The sequence below is a fragment of the Heterocephalus glaber genome, unplaced genomic scaffold (genome assembly GCF_053883595.1).
Source record: "Heterocephalus glaber isolate CG9 unplaced genomic scaffold, H.glaber_assembly_v1.0 deba00000122, whole genome shotgun sequence".
NCBI classification, from domain to species: domain Eukaryota; kingdom Metazoa; phylum Chordata; class Mammalia; order Rodentia; family Bathyergidae; genus Heterocephalus; species Heterocephalus glaber.
In genome coordinates, this window is record NW_028258138.1 from 83041481 (window position 1) to 83058288 (window position 16808).

The 16808-nt window shown below is 40.7% G+C and overlaps 1 protein-coding gene and 1 non-coding gene across 6 annotated transcripts in view; one reads left to right on the plus strand and one right to left on the minus strand.

Moving 5' to 3' along the window:
* The window catches only part of Dmxl2 (Dmx like 2), a 141566-nt gene that overhangs the window by 18374 nt on the left and 106384 nt on the right, over positions 1 to 16808 (plus strand). For 4 of the 5 annotated variants that reach the window (XM_004835407.4, XM_004835409.4, XM_021261156.2 and 1 more), the window contains exons 2-6: positions 7842 to 7967; positions 11505 to 11576; positions 14707 to 14785; positions 15990 to 16125; positions 16739 to 16805. In XM_004835407.4, coding sequence (XP_004835464.2) covers positions 7842 to 7967; positions 11505 to 11576; positions 14707 to 14785; positions 15990 to 16125; positions 16739 to 16805 — 480 coding nt within the window. Of the gene's footprint in view, positions 1 to 7841; positions 7968 to 11504; positions 11577 to 14706; positions 14786 to 15989; positions 16126 to 16738; positions 16806 to 16808 lie in introns of those variants that run through there. The other variant, XM_021261167.2, reaches the window with a different exon arrangement.
* Positions 3793 to 3920, minus strand: LOC147830534 (small nucleolar RNA SNORA11). The gene has a single exon (XR_015439482.1). It is a non-coding gene; the product is annotated as a small nucleolar RNA SNORA11 (small nucleolar RNA).

A 16808-nucleotide genomic window follows, 5' to 3' on the forward strand; every position in this document is an offset into this window, starting at 1 on the left:
TTGTGTGGAAAGAAGACTTATTCACATGCTGCCCCTCAGCGTTTGTCTGACTATAGTGTGAACGTATAGCTGTACAATGGAGTTTGTTTATTTTGCAGGTGGTGGTGGTGCATTAGTTGACAATGGCGAGAGTTGGCCTTTAGGTGTAGAAACTTGGAGAAAGGCAAATGGACCAATAACATTAATAGTTTACAGGGAAAGAAATAGAAGTGGTTGATAAATATATGAAAATATCCATAATTTTCTGATAAAAATACAAAGTCAAACAACAGGGACCAGATTTTATTGGATTGGAAAGTAAAGTATTTGATAATGTGTTATTTTCTCTATAAAAATGTTACTATTGATAACATTAAAATTAAACATTTTTAATGACTTAGTTTGTAAGTGGTTTTAATGGGTAAGTGATATAAGAAATTTTTAGCTTAATTTTAGGGATGCAGTCCACAAGGAAACCTAGTTGCCCTTTTTATTTTATTTATTTATTTTTTGGAGACAGAGTCTCACTATGTAGTTCAGACTGGCCTTGAACTCACTGTGTAGCCCAAGCTGGACTTGAACTTACAGCGATCCTCCTGCCTCAGCTCCCGAGTGCTGGCATTACAGGTGTGCACCACCACTCCTGGCCCTTATTTTTATTTTTTATGGTGACAGACCTGACTTACTTTGCCCAGGCTGGCCTCAGCTGTCCTGGGCTCAAGTGACCCTTTGGCCTTGGTCGGTCTCCTGAGTAGCTGGGACTACTTACTGGTAATGTTGCTTACCCAGTTTCTTGGGAAATTTTTGTCACCCTGTGCTTTGTTTTCTTGGTTGTAAGATTTTTTCCCTGTAGGTCAACATTGACCTCTTAAGGTAACTGTTTTCAGAATATAACTCTAACCCAGTGGTGAAGGCAGACAGCCCGCCTTGTCCTCTCTCTAGTTTTTGTTTGTGTGCAGAGAATGCTCGTGTTCATGCAGCGACAAAGTCACCGATGGTGCATTTCCCAGTGTCCCTATCAGTGCCTGCGGGACACGGGACTGTGTGTGTCCTCTGTATTTTCTTAGGGAAGGTCATGCTGGTTGTAAGATTTAAAATTTTTTTATTTTTTTTACTTGACACTTTAGTTTATCTGAGACATAAAGGAAATCTGGGAAATGAGAACAGTGTAGAAACAGAGTATTAGTTTTTTTTCTGAAAATAACATAGTCGAGGCAGGTGTATATAAAAGTGAAGTTAGGACTGAGTGAGGCAGGCCCTTCATCACTGTTCACTGTGACATTAATCCCTAGAGAGAGAGGGCAGCAGGATCTTTATGATGGTCATTTACTATGTCAGTTTGGAATACCTTGTGGCTTTGTAAGATACTGCATTTTTCATCAAGTATTTAAAGCATTTTCTGAAAGCAAAGAAGAGGGTTGCTTTGTTCTTTGCCCTCAACTAGTTGACAAGGCTCTTCAGATAACATTTAGGATATCACAACTGAAACATCAAAAGGAAATTTGGTAACAAATACTCAGGGTTTTAGCTCTTATATAATCACTGCGGGATAATATGGCACACTCTGCACTTTGTCCAAGGAGAAAATTCTCTTAGAGAAACTAATGAATTACTGTGGACTTGGCAAGAACAAGCAGTCCACATGGCTTTGACTTCATTTCCAGTTCTGAGACCGTCTGTGACTTTGGTCCCTGGACTGTAGATTGAATGCTCTGTTAGTTTCAGTGCGGAGTGCAGCAGAGTACTTTTCTTTTTTTTTTTTTTTTTTTTTTTTTGGTTTTTTTTTGGTTTGTTTTGGAACTGGGGATCGAACTCAGGTCCTTGCACTTGCACAGCAGGCAGCGAAACCACTGAGCTAAATCCCCGGCCCCAACTTTTCTCTTTCCTCATAGGATGGATTTGGTTTCCAGAAATAAAATTGGAATAAGAGAGGGTTAATAGTTTTGAAAAAAGTCTTTGATCTTAAAAAAGTTTAAACTACGGAATTGTCTCTTAGTTATGAATTACTGTCAGCTAGTTATTATAATCATAGGAACAGTTTATTCCTTCCATAACAGAAGTCCTCCAACATGAACAGAAGGAAGGGGTGTTTTTCTAAGACTGTTCCTCTTTTGTTGGGCCTTCTAGCAGTGTCGAGGCCAAAGCACAGCCTTATTGTGATGTGACGTTTATGGCTCATGGCGAGGAGGAGAAGACACTGCAGTGAATGCTTTGGCAGTGGGGTGGTTCTGCAGCGACCCCACGGGAGGAGGAGCCATCCTCTGGGGTCATGTAGTATTTGCTTGCTGTCCACTTTTGATCTCTGAAATTGACAGAATGATTCTTGTCAGTAATCACGGATTTTGTAAAAACCATCTCAACGGTTGGTTTTTGAGTGCTTGTCTGTGCTCTGTGGTGTGGTAAGTTAGGGATTGTGAAGATGACCCTGGCCCTCATAGCACTAAGACGACGTCTTATTGGACTAGAGGCAGAGCAGTGCAGGGGAATGAGCAGGAGACTGACTGTGAAGCAGATAATCCTTACTGTCTGAACTTGGACAAATGACTTGCCGTCCTGGGCCTCAGTTTCTCTCTCTTTACAAGTGAGCCTATGATGATGGCCATAGTGTTCGTGAAGATGCTAGCACACTGCGAAATCATAGGGAAGGCATGGGTAGAGTCCTTTCTGGTAGGTCTTCCACACCCCTGATACTGTTATCTGGGAGAATCAGTCAAAATCTCTTTTCTCAAGCTTATGAGACTAGCTTGGCCGGCTTATTAGCAGAAGAATACATCACCTCTCACTTTGACTAATTTTCTGTGTATCGAGACTTCTGGATCAGAGATTGTTAGGGTAACTTGATTACACCGATAGTTACTCAGGGTGCTTATGGGCTGGGAGGGGATTAGCATGTAAAAGGACAAAGATGGTCCCTGCCTGGTGGACCTTTCGTATAGTGGGAACCAGACAAACAGTAAACACACATTGGTGTCACAGGCTCCTGGGCCCTCGGGTATGGAATGAACACATGACTCAACACTCACTGACGGGTTACACGACTCCCCTGTTCTGCCATACTGGGGTTATTTGTGCATCAGACTAATTTTTTAAAAAAATGGTAAAGAATAGTAATATTCTTCCTATATACTTTTACAAGCTGTTAGCATGTTGTAAAGTTTATGGGTTCCATTCTGGCAGTGGCCACGGATGTTATATAGAGTGGTAGGCAAAGACATAGTTGTTCTTTTTTCATAGGAGTCACTAATTTGATAGGGAATTTGAGAGCATTTTAGAGTAATCTTTTAATAGCTGCCTAGTATCCCAGTGTGTGGGTTTTCTGTAACTTAGCACCTCCCCTACTAGTTGATCATATGATTATTTTCAGTTTTTACTGCTATGAATAATGGGGAAGTGAATATTCTTATATTTTGGCAAACTGTAAGTATGCTTATAAGGCAAAATAGGGCATTGTTTGAACAAAGGCTATATTGTATTTAAAATTTTGATAGATGTTGCCAAATTCTTTTATTATCTATAAAGATTCTGATTTAGTAAGTCTAGGGTAGGACCAAACAATCTGTATTTTTAACATGTTTCTAAGGTAATTTTGATGCAGCCAGATCTGAGAACTGTTGGAGGATAGGAAAAATAGTGAGATTCCTGTAGTAAGGAATAGGATATCCCATGGCAGAGGTGAGGCAGCAATGGAGACCCAGGAAAGCAGTAAGAGCCTTCACAGCGTCTGTGTGTAGTTGCGGTTGCTAGCAACGGCCCAGCTTTAGAGAAGCAGGGGTACTAATGTGTATTGGAGTGTTTTCTTCCTGTTTGTTCCCCGGAGGTAGGGATTTATTCATAGAAAAGTCACACCTTTTGTGCCCCTCCTCACCGTGCCCCTAGGTTCCTACGGAGTGTGTTGCAGACAGAGGAGGCATTCTTCAGGCCCCTGGCCCTGAGCAGACCTCTGCTCATGTCTCTTTAGATACGGAGCAGAGGGACATGAGTGTAAGAATCACAAGACTGCGAGCTTGCATACCTTGCTTACTGACGTGTGATCTTGGGCAGATTAATGGAGTTACTCTATGCGGTGGTACTGCTTACCTTCCGGGTTTGTCACAAAGATTAAAGAGGGGGTGATGGCCTCACCGAGTCCCTCTTCTGTCTTTGGTATTTTGTGGAGATGTCCGACACGCAGTTTGTCTGTCAGTGTGACAGGTGAGTCACCAGTCCCTCCCCATTAGGCCAGTGGTGACCACATCTGTGGCTCTGATGCCCAGGCCCTGCTTGGCTGGGACGTGCTGCACTGTTCTGATTCTTAAATTAGTGATGTGTGTTTATTACCATGCAAATGAATTTTCTATTTTTTGTTTTGTTTTGTTTTTGGTACCGGAGATCGAACTCGGGTCCTTGCACTTGCAGGACAGGTGGCGGCACCACTGAGCTAAGTCCCTGGCCCTGAATTTTCTATTTTAATTTTCATAATTGTTGCAACAGCTGAATATTATTTCTTATATTTTACTGTGGGTAATGCTCAGAGCGTGTAAGTAACTTGGTCAAGATCACAGACAGAACAGGAATTGAAAATGCTTGATTTCAAACTGGATCCAGCATGTGTTTTCCCATCCATCCACTTTGCTAAGATATTGGTGCAGATCATGTAGGAAATTGGGAAATGTTGTTCGAGGGTAAGATTGTGTTAGTTATATAATTTTAAAGATTAGCATAGTGACACAGACATTTCTCCTGCCTGTACTTAATATTCCTTTTCAGGAATATATGGTGCCTGAACACATGGTACCATAAATCTGCCTTTTCTGTAAGAATATAAGTAGTTACTCACTCTTGTGTTTTTGTTTCTGTTGCTTAAAGTTATGTTTGCTTTTCTTTTTTGAACTGTTTGGTACTTGTGAAGCATAATTGAGGGTGGCCTGTAGTAATTTACAGCAGGGTTTTGGTAGCTGTGGCAGTGTTAGTAACCACTGGAAGTACTGCTTGTGTTCCTGTGTGGTCCCCACCCTCCCTGTCTCTTTCCTTAGTAGCCCTGGGCTCCGAGGGCCAGTTAGGGCAGCAGTTAGCTGTCGTCACATGTCAACCCTGCTTCTTGGAGCTCCCTATTTTGTAGAGATTACATTGCTTAAGGGTGTGGAAATAGTGGGGAAAGTACCACCTCACAAATTCTGTATCTATAAAGCTCTTCATTTGAGGATTAGGTTGTTGGGTTGTTTTGAGTATTTCAGCATGAGTAGCTTGGAGAAAAACTCCCCACTGTCTGCCCCTTAGTCATAAAATTTACAAAGTTGATAGCCAGGAGTAGCATGCACCAAGAAGTGTGGCAATACAAGAAGTACATGTTTATACTTACTGTGTGTTGAATGAGGAAATTTTCCCAACAATTCTGTTATAGTTTATTCTTAGGCCTCAGAGTTTTCTTCACCCATTATTTTAATAAACCAGTTTATTTTAAAATATTCTTTAAAGCACATCGGGTCAGCTTCTTTCCTCCCTGGTGCCTGGCGCGGTTGAGTGAGTGGTGCAGGCAGGCTGCAGTGTGGACTCAGACCTGCCTCGGTGGTGGGTGGCCATAGGTTGGTCGATGTCCTCACACATGCCATCCTGCTGCAGATGCTGCGTCGCATGGTTTACCTTTGTACTGTGTGTGGAGTTGTGGGGAAAGCTATGTTTGATTTCTGATCTTTCTCAAGCCTGGTTCAAACCCAGGCAGTGCACTTGAAGTCTTCAGTGCTTCCTTATTTTCAGATGGAAAGATGAGCTTTGGAGAGAAGCTCTAACAGAGTGAGTTATGACCTGCAGGATCAGGAGTGCAGTGTTTGTTTTATTTATTTTTTATGAATTTCAGTCTGTTTATGTATTTCACTGTAGTGTTGTGACAGCAAATGACCTCTGGGTACCAGAGTGTGTGTACATCAACAGTAAGGTGTAAACTCCTCCTTACACTCCTGCTAAAATGTTTAGCTTTTTGTAGGAGACAAGCATGTAAGATGGCGACACCAAATTATTTTTTAGATAATCTGAATTTTAAAATCAGTAATACTTGATCAACTTCACTGTTACTAGAAATGTAAATTATCTGGATAATGGGGTGTGTGTGGGGGAATCATTCAGTTTTAGTTTTTTTTTTTTTGGGTACCGGGGATCAGACTCGGGTCCTTGCGCTTTCGAGGGAGGTGGCGGAACCACTGAGCTAAATCCTCGGCCCGGGAATCCAGTTGTATCCTGTACTAGTTGCTAGAGTAATCTCACACCCTAATTAAGGGCTAATTATTGTTGTTAGTTGCTTAATGATAAAGTTCTTTCACAGCCCACTCTTATATGTGAAAAATTTCTTTTCCACTTGTACAGAAGAAAAAATATTCTGAAAGCTATTTATGGCCTTATTATGTCAAAAAGTCAGTTGTAGAAAGATTACATGTTAACCCTAAAATTACACTTAAAAGCCTATTAAAGAGCAGCGTATCTGGAGGTCCTGAGGATCTGTCTCCTGCTTCAGCAGTGTTTGGACAGAGCAGACCCGGGGACTCCCTATCTTTCATCCTCCACCCACCTTCCATTACACATTTTGGGACCATCATCTCACCTCTCGCCTGCTTCCAGGACCGGCCAACACCATTCCTTTGTGGGTAGCTCATTATTGCTGACCAGCTGTGACCCCTCAGATTCATCAGAATTACTCCACTGAGGTAGAGGCTGCTGTCAACCACCTCGTGAATCTGCACCTGCGGGGCTCCCACACCTGCCTCTCTCTGGGCTACTACTTCGACTGTGATGATGTGCTCTGGTGGGCATGGGCAGTTTCTTCCTTGAGCTGGCCAAGGAGAAACTTGAGGGCACTGAGCGTCTCCTGAAGATGCAAAACCAGTGCGGAGGCCGAGCTCTCTTCCAAAAGGTGCAGAGACCTGAAGATGAGGGAGTAAAACTCTGGATGCCATGGAAGCTACCCTGACTCTGGAGAAGAACCTGAACCAAGCTCTTCTGGAATGCCTTTGGCTCTGCCAAGACAGACCTCCATCTCTGTGATTTCAGGAGAACCACTTCCTGGATGAGGAGGTGAACGTCATGAAGAAGATAGGTGACCACCTAACTCAGCTCCGCAGGCTGGGCTGGGCAAGTACCTCTTCCAAAGGCTCACCCTCAAGCACGACTAGGAGGCCCTGGAGCCCAGCAGCTTCTGAGCAGCTCCTTCTCATCCGGCATCAGGGCTTCAGCCCGAACCTCTCCCTCCAGTCACTAGGCAGCTTTTCCACCTCTCTGGAATCCTCTCTCACATCTTGAACCAAAAGAAAAGCCTTTTGCAGCCAAAAAAAAAGCCCATTAAAACAAAATTTTCACACTTTTATTATCAATTATGCAGAGGCTTTAAAACTTGTAAGACCGTATAGTATATACTAGCTTATGATATAATTAATGCACAAACTGCAGACTTGATTAGATGAGCAGAAATCTGTCTTAATTACACCTTTATATATCACATATATATCATATATATCATATTAGAGTGACAAATAACAAAGGGAAAGAATTTTGGCTGCAATGTTTAATAACTGGAAGAACCCCATTTCTTGTTAGTAGCAGTTGTTGACCGATAATACACAGAATGGAATGTTTACTTTTTTTTTTTTTGGTACTGGGGATCGAACTTGGGACCTTGTGCTTTCAAGGCAGGCAGTGGAACACTGAGCTAAATCCCCAGCCCTGGAATGTGTACTTTTTGATGTGACTTTCAGTGTTTGTGTTTGGAAATTGATACTATACCGTCTTATAAAATGTGGCAAAGTATGCTTTACAGTGGCAACAAAACCTAAGCTAACATATTGCATAATAATTCAAAAGCTGCATGTCTCACTTATCATTAAATCCTTTCTTCCTAGGCCTATGGATCTGGCTGTGACATTGTTATTTTGGCAAACGACTTTGAATGTGTGCAGATCATTCCTGGTGCTAAGCATGGGAACATCCAAGTCAGCTGTGTGGAGTGTTCCAACCAACATGGAAGAGTAAGGACCACTTCCCTTTGTGCAACACTGTTTTCACCTTTTTTTAGTAATGCCCCAGTTTCCTTATTCTTTTGAGTAAGGCTTGTCTACACTTTCTTGTTAATATGTGTAGCACAGGGTTCTGTTGATGAGAGTTGTAAAGGAATGGGTTGTATGTAAGTGTAAAGTGCTGTTAAGCCAATAATGCGATGATGAATTGTTCCATGGGTATATCTGTCCCGAAAGCCCAGTAGGCATCACTACCTTGTAGGTCCTGGCAGCCATTAAGCCAGTAGAAGGGAAATAAATTTTTATCTTCTCTACCTAACACTCCTTATAATATCAGAACTTTGTTTTCTGAAAAAGAGTTTTGGTCTGGCCACTAGCTCCTGGCCTCAGCTGATTCTCCTTCCTTATCCTCCCAAGTGCTAATACTACATGGCCCTCGCACAGTGCCTGGAAATAACATGAATTTGTTTTTCTTGTGGTACTGGGGATCAAACTCAGGGCCTTCACACTGAGCGCTGTTTTTGATTTTTTTGAGACAGGGTCTCTCTAAGTTACTAAGTTGCCCAGGCTGGTGATCCTCCTGCCTCAGTTTCCCAGAGTGCTGGGGTTACAGGAATATGCCACCACGCTTGGCTAATAACGTCAAAATTCATCAAGAAATTTAATGAGGTGTTATTGTCTAATGTAAGTTTGTCATATAGTAAGTACTTTGTAAAGTCTATTAATTTAATGAAAGTTTATTTTTTTATTTTTATTTTTTGGTACCGGGGATCGAACTCGGGTCCTTGTGCTTGCGAGGCAAGTGGCGGAACCACTGAGCTAAATCCCCAGCCCAATGAAAGTTTATTTTTGAGGGAGGAATTTTATAGTTCATTCATTCATACATACTTTATTTTATTTAATTTATTTATTTTTCAGTACCGGGGATAGAACTCACAGGACCTTGTGCTTGCAAGGCAGGTGTGGTGCCATTGAGCTAAATCCCCGGGCCTATTCATACATACTTTAAAACAGAGGATTTACTTTGAAATAGTTAAAATTTCATCATATACCTCTACCTCAGAATTTCAAAAAATATGCATCAAATTTACATGTAAAGTAACTGTAGGATATTTGCTGTACATCCTAGCCATTCAGTAAGGCTGTTATGCAGCAGAGTTGTATCTCTCTTTTCGGTTTGTTTTTTGTTTTTGGAACAGGGTATCGCCATGTAATTCAGGCTGGCTGGCCTTGAACTCACTAGCCTTGAAATAGTCTCAGTTCAGGCTGGCTCTGAACTTGCAGTGACCCTCCTGGCCCAGCCTCCCAAGTGCTAGGACAGGCGTGTGCCATTGCACCTGGCCAGTGTTGTATGTCTACAAGAACATGAGAGTAAGGTTTTCATCTGTCGTAACTGTAAGCTACTTCAGTCCTAGAGATTATTCTTTACCGAGTAACAAATTTTATCAAGGTTATGCTTTCAGGACATTACCTGGTTAAATAAATAGTAATCATGCAAATTTATGCTTAATAAGTCATGATGACTTTATTATTCCATTTCTCCTGCCCCACCCTACTGCTGGGATCAAGCTTTAGTATTTATGTAAATGTACTACTCCTTGACAAGCTAGTGATGGATTTCACTGAATTTTCTCTTGCTTTTCTGATTTTTGTTTTTACCCCCCAAAGGATTGCTATGCTTATTTTAGAAGACAGAGTTACTGGGCATAGTAATTCATGCCTGTAATCCCAGTACTCTGGGAACTTGAGGCAGGAGGATCACAAGTTCCATCTCAATTTGGGTAATTTAGTGAGACCCTGTCTGAAAATAAAAAATTAAGTGCTGGGGATATAGCTCAGTGCGAAGACCTTGGGTTCAGTCTCCAGCACCCCCCCCCCCGGACCCCCCCACACCCCTTGCTCAGAGGGTCAAGTTTCTTTCATTAATTTTTCATTACTCTTCTTGTAGGGCAAATAGAGTTGCTTTAAGCCTGCCTTCGATATTTGATATCAACAGTCTGATAGTTGTCAGAGGTGAATTTTAATAAATTACTTAAGTTCTGGTGATAATCACAATGAACAAATTTTCTGGAAGTAAAGTCTTATTTTTTGTGGATTTTGAGACAGGGTCTCTCTGTGTAGTCCAGGCTGGCCTTGGAGTCACGATGATCCCCCCTGCCTCAGCCTCCAAGATGTTTGAAATATAAAAGACAGTGTTCATAACCATGGGAAGCAGAGCAGCCTGTGTTTCTATTACTGATTACCTATTTAAAGAAGGCAAAACTACGGGCAGGACCTGTGTGTTGTCTTTATTGCCATCCCCATTAGTCTGTGTAGCCCCAGTCCTTGTGGCAATGACCTCCATGTTTGTGGCTCTGTCAGATTGGTGAAGGGCATCTTCAGCAGGCATCTGAAGTACCGTCTGAACTACTGTGGACTCAAAGCCTCGCTGGAAAGCGTGTTAGTTGTTAGGGAACACTCTAAGTCATCTTTTGATGTGAGAGTACTTTGAAATCACAGTGGTCTTTTTTGCAAGGCCCTAGAAGAATATGTACCCAATTTAGTTTCTGTCTGTTTTGTTTTCTGGTACTGGAGATTGAACTCAGAGGATGCTGAGCTGCATTCCCAGCCCTTTAAAAAATTTTTTATTTTCTTTTTTTTTTGGTACCAGGGATCGAGCTCAGGTCCTTGTGCTTGCAAGGCGGGTGGCGGAACCACTTAGCTAAATCCCTGGCCCTAAAATTTTTTATTGTCATACTGGGTCTCATTAAGTTACCTAAGCTGGCCTCAAATTGTGATCCTCCTGCCTCAGCTTCCCAGGTAGCTGGGATTACAGGTGTGCACTACCACACCCGATCCTAGTGGAGTTTTATAATACTGGATTTCGGAGGTGTAGGAAGGGATGGCTTTTGGTCTCTACCCTGTAGCTGACCCTGTCTTTGTCAGGAAGATGAACTAGAAACTGACCTTTAAGGAGTTATTGGCAGACAGGCTCTGGTAGCTTCTGGGACAGAGGGGTTTATGGTTTATGTCCCCCGTCACCGGGTGGTGACCTGGAACACAGTCCCTCTGTCCCCAAGGTGTCTCTTGTCTCCCCAGGTGCAGTGGGTGGCTCTGTGACTGCTTGGCTCCAAGTTTTTGTTCTCCTTCTAGACGGCCTCCCGAGCTGTAAAATCAGTGCCATTTTATATGATGCATTCTTAAAACTTGTTATTATTCGATGTCTTTCTCTACCTTCCATGGTTTTTGTATTACATTCACTGGATTATAGTTTCTGATACAGAGATGAGCCTATGGAGTGTATTTTTGTGAATAAATTTATTTCTGTATTAAAAATTCTTAGAAAAGATGGTTTCTTCGAATAGGTCAACTTTGTATATATATAAAATAAAGCCTACTTAGTTTTTTTTAGATTCTTAACTGTAATACACTTGCAGGTATTTCATGGCAGGAAAGAGACCATCAGGGCCGCATTGGGGTATTAAATGTCATAAGTTTATGTGTTATTGTGAAAATGAGGTTGTGTTTACTTTACCTTTTTATAAATATCTGTGCTGTTTTTCTTTTTAGATTGCAGCTTCTTATGGAAATGCTGTGTGTATATTTGAGCCCCTGGGCATAAATTCTCATAAGAGGAATTGTGTAAGTATTAATGATAGGATGCTTTTAGAATCTACTTAACTTTTTCAAATTTCTAATTGATGCTACTTAACTTTATTATTATTATTTTTTTGGTACTGGGGATCGAACTCGGGACCTTGCGCTTGCGAGGCAGGCATCAGAACCACTGAGCTAGATCCCCAGCTCAATGCTACTTAACTTTAGAACCTGGGTGACAGTGATAAGGGGCACCCTGGGAGCTGGGGTAGAAGTGGCCTGGAATGTCAGTGTGTGGTTGGTCAGGTCCTGCATCCCTAGAACAGTGCTAGCTGCCATTGCCTCATTCTGGACGTCTTGCTCTGGCCCGGGTTACTGGTCCCTCCTTACTAGCAGGAAAGCCAGAGAGCTGTCAAGTGGAAGACAACCTAGCACCTCCCAGAGCACATCTGGATTTCTTTCTAGCCACACTGGAATGTTGTCCCCAGCCACCCCATTTAGTGTCAGCTGTTCTCTTTGGAATGTCGCCTTCCTAGATTCTTTAGTCTTTACTTAGTAACAGGATCTCAGGGTAATTCTCACCATCTTAAAAATGCAGCTTCTACCCCTTTATCTATTTTCAACTTCCTGTCCATAGGACTTACCTTGTTTATTGATTTATTGCTCACTGTTCAGAATCTAAGTGCCATAGAGTAGGGAAGGTTTTCTTCTGTTCACCGAGACTAAGAGACTAAGGGGTGGAACTCACCAGATAGAGTACTCCTAAATACTGGTTAACTGTAGTTAGGCACTTAGATATCTTTTTTTTTTGGTACCAGCAATCGAACTCAGGTCCTTGTGCTTGTGAGGCAGGCGGCGGAACCACTGAGCTAAATCCCCGGCCCTTAGATATCTTTTTAGCTGAGAAGTCTAGCACACCATATTGACAACCATTCACAGGTATCGTTGAGTGCTAGGTTTTATTTTTTATTATTTGATATTCAGAAATTATCAATTGCATTAACAATTATTACATGCTTTAGAACTTCACTGCCACTCAAAAAAATCCAAACTCCAAATGTTGAATCCAACTACCAGGAGTATGTATCTATAAGTCATTTAAAAATTATTTTTCTTTGTTTTTTGTGATGGGAGACCCACTGTGTTGCCTAGGCTGGGTTCAAACTCCTGAGCTCATTGTTCTCGTGTCTCAGGCTCCCAAATAGCTGGGACTACAGATGTATGCCACCATGCCCAGCTCAAAAGAAATGCTTATTTTTATTTTTAAATTTATTCATTTTTTTTTTTGAGACAGGATATGCTGTGGCCTTGAACTTATGATCCTTTTGTCTCAATCTCCAGATTTCTGTGGCACCATGCCCAGCCTAAAGATTGTTTTATAAAATGAAATACATTTTAACTAGTTTTAGTATACTTTTTTCCCCCTTGGTACTGGGATTGAACTCAGGACTTTGTGCTTGCCAGGCAGGTGCAGCACTGCTCAGCTACATCCCTGGCCTGTGTTTTTCATTAAATATGTATATTTGGATATTTCTTTTTATGTTTCTCAAAAATCAGTGTAAATTAAAATAGTAGCCTTTTTCTATAATAGTAATAGGAAACTGATGTCAAGTTTTGGAGTATTTAAGTTGGCTCACAGTTTTGTTTTTTTTTTGGCACTGGGGATTGAACTTGGGACCTTGCGCTTTCAAGGCAGGCGCCCGTCCACTGAGCTAAATCCGAGGCCCTGGAGTATTTAAATTGCCTTGGGATTAAAGCTTATCCTCAAGAGTGTCTTCCTAGCACGTGCAAAGTCTTGGGTTCAGTCCCGAGCACCACAAACACAAAAAAAAGGCATCTAGAGAACATACCAAAACTCTAGAGCTGGCATGGTGTGCAGGCCTGTAATCCGAGTGAGGCAGGAGGATTTAATGATTTAGATCCTGGGGTCTAAAGGGCTAGGGATGTAGCTCAGTGCGAAGGTCTTGGGTTCAATCCTCAGTACTACTGAAAAAAGAAAAGTGGTTTTTCAGATTTCCAGGCTGTGATGTACTGTAGTTGGCTCATGGATTGCACACCAAACGAAAAAATATTAGGGTCATCTGTAACCTTAGGAATGATTTAATTATTTAAAATACTGTTGTGACTAATATTTGATGAGCAGTGGTAAGGTTTTAAAAATAGCTAGTTTCCTGATTATAAAGTGTAAAATTACTTTTAGATAATGAAATGCAGATTTTATAGGCATATCTTAAAATTCCACTTCTAAGTAGTCAAAAAACCATGTATAAATTATTGAAGTATTAAAGTTACTATTAAAAAGTATTGCCATTTAAAAAATTATTGTACTTGCTAGGCAGTTACTAACTGCCTAATGACATGGCTGTACATTGCATTGTATTTTCACAAAAAGGCATTGTACATTATTTATATACAATAAAGACATAAAGCAGACTTATTTAGAATATAGTATTTCATGGAAAAGATTTTTGACTTAAACTAAATTACTCTTTAGAATGAAAATATAAAAAATGGAAACTTATTAAAATATAACTGATGAAGTTGTAAATTATATACATCATATAGTTTCAAATCTCTTGACTTCTTAGGTATATATAGTTTTTTATTAGACAGCGAGTCCATATGATCATGGTAATTTTCATTTCTTTCTACTATGCATCTGTTTTCTCAAAATTTTTACTAGTACATGTTTGCAGTACATAATGACTATATTCACTCTGAGGTTATTTTATTTTAATAGACATTTCAGAGCATTTTTGTAGCTGGCATGACAAGCCTAAAGATAAAATTTGTGAGCTGTAAACAAAGCAGTGGGTGGGTCATTGTGTATGGTAGAATGTCAGAGGAGACAGCAGAGTGGGGCTGAGGATTAGTCAGGTCTTCAGGAGACATGGAAGCCTGCAGATAGCATCGTTAGGGAGAGGGCATCCTCAGTGTACAAGACTGGAGTCCTGGGGGCTCATGCTTGTTGGGATGGTGTCAGCTCAACATGGTAGTGTAAATAAGTAGGACCATTGAAAGTCGTTTTAAAAACATTGTGTGAAAATAGTAGTAAAATATTCACATCTTTATTTCAGATCATAAAGTCTCAAGTTGAAGAAAATGATAAAATGATAGAGTTTGGATATTTTAAAGATATCTCTTTTTGTTTTTTCTTTCTCTTGGCATGTTTCAGCAACTCAAGTGTCAGTGGCTTAAAACCGGGCAGTTTTTTTTGAGTTCTGTGACATACAACCTGGCGTGGGACCCTCAAGGTATTTAGCAATTATACTTAGAAATTAGAAAAATTAAATATTTGTTTTAAATGTCTGACACAGTATAATACAGTCTTTCATAATAGGAAAACAATCAATGTTGCATTATCTTCTTGTTGAATTCATTGCTTTGTATAGTGCTCAATCTACTATTCTGTGCTACTCTATGTGTTTTTGTCCCTGCCTTTCAAGAAAGTGACTTGTTTCCTTAGTTAACATGTGCTATACCTTATTCTTAATGTTTTTTTTTTTTTGGTTTTTTTTTTGTTTTGTTTTTTGGTACCAGTGATGGAACTCAGGACCTCGAGCTTTCAAGGCAGGTGGCAGCACCACTGAGCCAAATCCCTGGCCCCCTTTTTTTTTTTGAGACAGTGTCTTGCTGTGAAGTTCAGGTTGGCCTCAAACTCACAGCGATCCTCCTGCCTCAGCCTCCTGAGTGCTAGGATTACAGGTGTGCGCCACCAAGCCCGGCTTAATGTATTTAATAAGAAACAAAATCGTAAGTAAATAGGGACCAAAAATATTCCACCTTTTGGTATCATTTGTATTTCAGGAAGTTACTACCTTTAATTTTGAAAGATTAGAAACCTCAGTGATAATAGTTGTTGTCCCCTTTTACATTCAAAATTATTGATGCTTTTATATTTCATATAGAAAACAAGGTCAATTAATTTGCACTTTTTCTTACATCCTGAGAACTTTTTTGTTTGTTTGTTTGATTGAGACAGGGTCTCGCTATGCAGTTCAGGCTGGCTTTGAGCTCCCTATGTAGCCCAGGCTGGCTTTGAACTCGGGGCAGTCCTCCTACCTCATCCTTCCAAGTGCTGGGATTATAGTGTATACCACCATGCCTGGCTATCTTGAGAACATTGTGTATTGTATGTATCAGAGTTTTGGGGACTTGCCATTATATTTTTGCTTTTTATTCTTGTTTTTAAGACTTGCTTGATACACTATAGCTCTTTGCTAGTAAGCTTTCTTTCTTGTTCTCAAGTCTTTTGTAAGAACTATTCTTTGTGGTCTAGGGATCAATATCATTATGTTTTTTTTCTACTTTTTATAGAAGACTCTACTCCAAGTGTTTTTCATAGGTGGTTTTGCTTATTTTCCACAAGTTACAGGCAGGCCTAAACAGCAGCCCACATGTGCATTTCTTTTCCTGGATAATCCTTGCTTATTCATCAGAACATTCTTCAATTTGCAGATAACAGATTGTTGACAGCAACGGATTCTCTTCAGTTGTGGGCTCCTCCAGGAGGTGATATTCTGGAAGAGGAGGAAGAAATTGATAATAAAATTCCCCCTGTTTTAAATGATTGGAAGTGCGTTTGGCAGTGCAAGTTAGTGTCTAACTATCGTTATGTTCATTAATTTAAAAAATGCTTCCTAATTATGTTCTCTTTTACAAAAATCTTTATTTTTTGATAGTACCATTAGAAGTCTAGAAAGTAGAGCAATCAAAACCCATTGTTTCATTCTGTCTGTGCTATAGCTCATTGCTTAAAAAAGGACAGCAGCATTTTCCTAGTGACAGCTCCAGGACTTGAGCTGACAGGATTGCCATGTGGGAACTACTCACAGTGGCTGGGATATGGGTGGGGAGGGGAGTGGCTGGTCACCCTCCCCCGGAAGGGGCTGCACCATAGCAGTGACAGAGTATGTAAAGAGGCCAGTTAGCAGGGGGACGCTGGGTCAGTGCTTAACCTGGTATGCTAGGGTGTGATGAGTGTGTATGTGTGTCCTGGATGCGTTTGCTTTCACTCTGCTTTCCCCAAAGCAAACTGTGGATTAGTTTTAATTAAGTTGCATGTTTAGGAAGATGAATTGCTTTAGCGAGGTAGAAACACTTGCATTCTGATAATTGTGGCTTTGATGTTATGAAAATCATGATCATTTACGTATACAATGTGCCCAGTTTTAAAAATGCTAACTGTTTAAGTTTGTTTTTCTTAGAACCTCAGTATCTGTACATTTGATGGAATGGTCTCCAGATGGTGAATATTTTGCTACTGCTGGAAAGGTA